This window comes from Osmerus eperlanus, chromosome 6 (assembly GCF_963692335.1).
Source record: "Osmerus eperlanus chromosome 6, fOsmEpe2.1, whole genome shotgun sequence".
Lineage (NCBI taxonomy): Eukaryota > Metazoa > Chordata > Actinopteri > Osmeriformes > Osmeridae > Osmerus > Osmerus eperlanus.
Genome location: NC_085023.1, coordinates 13,263,662 through 13,269,277, shown reverse-complemented (window position 1 = coordinate 13,269,277; position 5,616 = coordinate 13,263,662). Strand labels below are relative to the sequence as shown.

The 5,616-nt window shown below is 38.8% G+C and overlaps 1 protein-coding gene across 1 annotated transcript; it reads left to right on the top strand.

The window, feature by feature from the left end:
* The first annotated feature begins 1,435 nt into the window (after positions 1–1,435).
* Positions 1,436–5,250, top strand: LOC134022249 (ferroptosis suppressor protein 1-like). The gene is made up of 9 exons (XM_062463615.1): positions 1,436–2,207; positions 2,477–2,651; positions 2,742–2,857; positions 2,940–3,056; positions 3,181–3,273; positions 3,433–3,541; positions 3,872–4,024; positions 4,260–4,460; positions 4,716–5,250. Exons 1-9 carry the CDS (start codon positions 2,190–2,192, stop codon positions 4,865–4,867), a joined length of 1,134 nt encoding a protein of 377 aa, XP_062319599.1. The 5' UTR covers positions 1,436–2,189; the 3' UTR covers positions 4,868–5,250.
* The last annotated feature ends 366 nt before the right edge of the window (positions 5,251–5,616 follow it).

Genomic DNA, 5,616 nt, shown 5'->3' with positions numbered 1-5,616 from the left:
TTGGTTTGGTTTTGTATTGTTAATCATATCCAACAATAAATGCATCTGGATCACAGTGGAATTAAGGTCTTTCGGGTAATGCGTCCATCATTAGTAACTCCAATTATTTACATGTTCTGCTTCATTTGGCACATCTTAATACAATAGGCTTTTTTTACACAAGCTTTTCCAAGGATGGATAGCCTATTTATGTTGTGATGTGAATTGCAATTTAAACAAACCTACATTCAAAATACAATAAGTGTACATGATAAGTTGCCTTGTAAGAATGATTGTTAAACGGTTTGTAAAAACCAAATAAATTCATTCTAATTTGGAAATAAAGATCAGAAAACTGACCATTCACGAAAAAGCCTTTGAAATGGCGCTGTCATTTTCAGTAGGGTACCTCATTGAAGTAGCTTTACTGAATGTATTGTTCTGTTAACATGCAACCTGCTAATTACTGTTCAATCTGATATTTAATGGGCTGCTAGAGGCAAATCATTTAAAAAATGTTTCTGTTCCCTGGAGGTGAGAGGGTAAACTTCACCATGGGAACGGGGCGCCATAGAGAAACAAAGCGCAGGGAAACTTAAATAGGGTAGTTTATTCTACTAAAATGTTTACCAATTAAAAAAATACACACGTTTTCGCATTTCACATAATTTAAAAGGCTTTTAGTACTTGGCCTTTGGCGTTGAATCAACTATCATCTTAACAAAACAATTGTCTTTTACGATTAAATGCCTGCTCATACCCTCTCAGAAAGTCCCCACAAACAGTCCAAGAAAATTTCACGAATCGTCCCTTGTCGTATGTTTCCTCATGATGCGGACCGGTGCGGAAAGAGTTCTACATCTCGAGAACTTATCCAGCTGTGCCAGTAAGTCGCTTACATGAATTGTCTAGCTGACGATGAGCAATGCAGTAATATACTGAAGAGGCTGGTACTTAGAGGTACCGAAAGCGAGGCTATGTTGATGTGTGTGCTGCTGTAGTTGAACACAGCTCACTAGCGCGCCGAAAGTAGCAGAATGGAATGATAAAAAACTGTTGTTTGTTGCACACATTCACCCATTATCACTAGACACAAAATAAACTTCGACTATACCATATTGACATCCTCTAATTTAGGAGTTTTTTTAAATTTATTAGACTAGGCTATATCATGCAACCAAAAACCATTGCATGACGTTATATAAATATGGAAAAAATAAAACCGTTAGATATATGGACCTCCTCTTTTTACTTGGTTGTGTGAAAAACAAATGTTATGTAGGCCTAATTCATTGTGCTAAAATAGCAACAATCTTTTCGAACACTTGGATTATGGATTCAATAAAATGGAACTCCATGAACAACTGGCGTCGAAAAGGCGAGTAGATTAGAACCATTGGAACGATTGATTGGAATTTGTCCTCAAATTACGTCACATACTATGCGACTCAGCGACTGCAGTTGTGGTGGATGAGTGAAACATGTTGCTTTAGCTTTGTGCAGTGACTGTTGAGCTTTTTCCTTATCTTTCTGATAAGTGTCATTGATTCAGGTGCTATCGATTGGGCTATATATTTAGCTGTCGATGTTCTTAAATGATTGCGTCATCATGAATACTGTCTAAACTAAATGTTGAGTCTGGCTCAATGGTGCAAGACAACGTGTCGTTAAAGCGCCATGCGTGTGTTTGTTAGCAATGATAAACAAACATATAATCACGGTACCACACGTACATAGCCTACTAAAAAGTGTATCTAAACATACAAATTGAAATAATTTCTAATCTATTGAGGACATGAAAAAGTGGGAAATACTTCCAGTCCGTGTTAGAAATATCTTGCAAATATCCTCCCACCAGAGCAGTAGCCTACATTGAGACCATTTTACGCTCTTCTAATAAGAAAGCTGTTAAAACTGTAGATGTGTGTGCATCCTTTAATTTATTTGTATGATTCATCATTTCTTGTACCCCCTAGCATATGTAACCGTTATTTGTGTGTATACTGCTTGTTTGTATAGGCCTACTGCTTGTTTGTATAGGCCTACTGATCTTTCTACAAAAAAAGAAAATCTTCCCACTTCCTGAAACGCTGCTATTGGAGGAAAATGAATTCTTGTATAATAGAGGTGCTTCCATTGGTGTTGACAAAATACTCTGATGTGTTGAAAAGTCTCTTAACGAATTTGGACACGGCCGATTACAGTGAGACATGGGATCCTTGTATTCGGTAATTGTTTTTCTTTCTAAAATAATCGTATAATTTTACGAGGTTAAGAGCACATACATTTACAATTGTTGTTTGATCTTCATGAATGTGCAATAATATAGCACGTACGTTTTTGTTTGTCTTTTTAAATTTCATTTAATTTCTCCAGGGTCTGTTCGGAGTTTTACTGCAATGAAAAGCTTTCGAACTCAAAAGTACGAAGCTTGCCCATCTAGTTAAATTGTATTATACATAATTGTTTGTAATATTTTTTGGTTAACTTTTCACAGATCATGGGTGGCCAAATATCTATGGACGGTGTTCATGTGGTTGTAGTCGGCGGTGGTTTTGGTGGGATCGCAGCAGCGCAGCAACTCAAGTACAAGGGAATACCCTTTACTCTCATTGACATGAGGGATGCCTTTCATCACAATGTGGCCGCACTGAGAGCTTCTGTACAGAGTGGTATGCATCACATTGACTCTTCACCTAAATCTCACTCATTTAAACATAGGCTGCTTAATAAATCAAATTTTATTGAGTAATTTCTTACAGGCTTTGCCCAGAAGACCTTTATCCCGTATGCTGAAACATTTGGAGAAAGTTTTCTTCAGGGTCGTGTGGTTCAGGTGGACCCTGTCTCTCAAATTGTGGTATTGGATGGAGGGAAGGTAAACATACTTTGTAGCACTTTGTTAAACTCAGTGCATGTTATGTGACTCTATATGGCAGATTTGTTTGTTTATGCAACAGGAAGTGAAATTCTCTCATCTTATACTGTGCACGGGCACAGACGGACCCTTCCCTGGGCACAACACTGTGGTCTCATACCAGTCAGCCATTCAGAAGTATGAAGACTTTGTAAATGAGGTAGGGTCTTAGATCAGTCAACTACTTCATATATTGACTTGTGAATCAAGTTCCCTTGTGCTATATTGACATGCAGAAATGTTTTCTTTGTTGAATGCTAACATAGTTTCTTCCTCTTGATAAGATCCAGGCTGCTGGCTCAGTCCTCGTGATTGGGGGTGGATCCACAGGTGTGGAGATGGCTGCTGAGATCAAAACTGAATACCCAGACAAAAAGGTAGAATGCATCCCACAGACTCAGACTCACGATACTGGAAGACTGAAAAGGCTTTTTTAAATACTCCAAATCATCATGTAGAGACCATTCAAAACTACAGACTTCAAACCGAATCCATAGTCATGTATCTGTACCTCATATCTCTCCATATATGTTCAGGTGATTCTGATCCATTCTCACATCGGAATGGCTGACAAAGAGCTGCTGCCCAGTGTCAGAGAGCAAGCCAAGGAGGTGCTGTTGGAGAAGGGAGTGGAACTTGTACTGGGTGAGATGTAATGCTGAGGGCAGTGCCTGTCAGTGCCAAAAGCTGCATAGTCAGAATGAGCTTGCATGGTTATGGCAATGTACAGGAATAGATAAGGAGGTTTAGGATTCCATTCAGCTACATCCTCACAAGATCATGGAGGAGGGCTCACTTTTCAAGTTTTTTTAAAAATATTTTTTTTAAATCTAGAGAGCAGTTTAAGAATTTTCACAAGTTTTTTATTAATTGATATTCCCAATTACTATATTCGTCTTTAAATGGATTGTTTACTCATTCAACACATTTATTACCCAGTGTATCACTATTTTTGATAAATCTTTTTATTTCCAGGGCAGAAGGTGTCTAACTTGGCTGAGCTGGATTTGAATGTGTTCAAGAAGGATACGGTTATTACCACAGACAAGGGTTTGGAGATCACAGCAGACCTTGTTATCAACTGCACAGGGTCCAAGATCAACTCCTCAGCGTATAGCTCAACTTTGAGTATGTTTGTGTGAGAGATAATGGATTTGTCTACTGTATTCGTTGCCACAAGAGGGAGACATACTGCCTTTTATACTCATGTCCTCTGCTGTTCTAGTCTTAACTGGCCTCACCTCACCTCAATGACCTGCAATGGTTGTGGTTCTTATTGTATGCCCATGTTTCGAAAGGCCGATTTGGTCATTCAAATCTTAGATCCGCTTATCGTGCCGCTTACCTGACATTGCCGTTTCAGACGGATGCCTGGAAGAGAACGGAGCCTTGAACGTGAACGAGCATCTGCAGGTGGAGGGCTATGAAAACGTGTACGCAGTCGGGGACTGTACCAATCTCAACGAACCCAAGACTGCATATGCCGCAGGACTTCACGCTGGGGTTGCCGTTAACAATATTGCATATCGTTTGGCTGGAAAGGCTCAGACAGCCTATCACCCGGGTAATGTAATATCACACACCACTGAGCTTCTCATGCCTTTGATCATAATTGATACAACTTAAGTTATGACTGTCAGCTTACACCTGATATTACATCTAATATCCAACATCCGTTGATGTCAACCACCCATCAGTAGAATCACAAGTCATCCCCTGCTAGTTTATTGCTACACCAACTACAATGCATTACTGTACCAGTTCTCCAGTCGTGTTTGAGCCATGTGGTCTTTAATGTTTTTTCCTGTCATATCTACAGGCAGTGTGACAATGCTTTTGGCTATGGGCCATAATGACGGAGTAGGTCAGGTCAGTGGCATGAAGCTCCCTCGCTTTCTTGTCGCCAAGGCCAAGAGCAACAACCTGTTATTGTGGAAAAGCTGGAGGGAGATGGGCCAAACATCCCCTTAATCTCAGAACATTCTAGTCTTCGAACTCAAATAGTTGTCTGCCTGTACTGCCTGAAAGGAGATTAGTGCCTTAGTATCAAGGATAGTTTTACGATGCACAAAAATGGACTAAGTTATTAAACCAGTCTTTATAAATTTTGTAAAAGTAATACACCTATAAAACTGAATACTTTCCGATCGTGAATCTAGACACTAACACACACTAATACTGTAAACGTTCAAAGGATAGGAGTCAAGTGAGTAAAAGCTTTACAGTTTGTCGAAACAGGGCCACACAATGAAGTGGTAGTGTTGCCAAGTTACCTGCTGTACATTCACAGATTGCCACAACAAGAAATTACAAACAGTCCATCTTTATTATATTAAAGTTAAAATGAAAGTCCATTGGTTTGGTTTTGTATTGTTAATCATATCCAACAATAAATGCATCTGGATCACAGTGGAATTAAGGTCTTTCGGGTAATGCGTCCATCATTAGTAACTCCAATTATTTACATGTTCTGCTTCATTTGGCACATCTTAATACAATAGGCTTTTTTTACACAAGCTTTTCCAAGGATGGATAGCCTATTTATGTTGTGATGTGAATTGCAATTTAAACAAACCTACATTCAAAATACAATAAGTGTACATGATAAGTTGCCTTGTAAGAATGATTGTTAAACGGTTTGTAAAAACCAAATAAATTCATTCTAATTTGGAAATAAAGATCAGAAAACTGACCATTCACGAAAAAGCCTTTGAAATGGC

Excerpts from the sequence above, each read along its gene's own strand:
- LOC134022249 (XM_062463615.1), top strand. Across the intron at positions 2,858-2,939 it reads TGGTATTGGATGGAGGGAAG|GAAGTGAAATTCTCTCATCT; the intron begins GTAAACATACTT and ends TTTATGCAACAG. Across the intron at positions 4,461-4,715 it reads TCAGACAGCCTATCACCCGG|GCAGTGTGACAATGCTTTTG; the intron begins GTAATGTAATAT and ends TCATATCTACAG.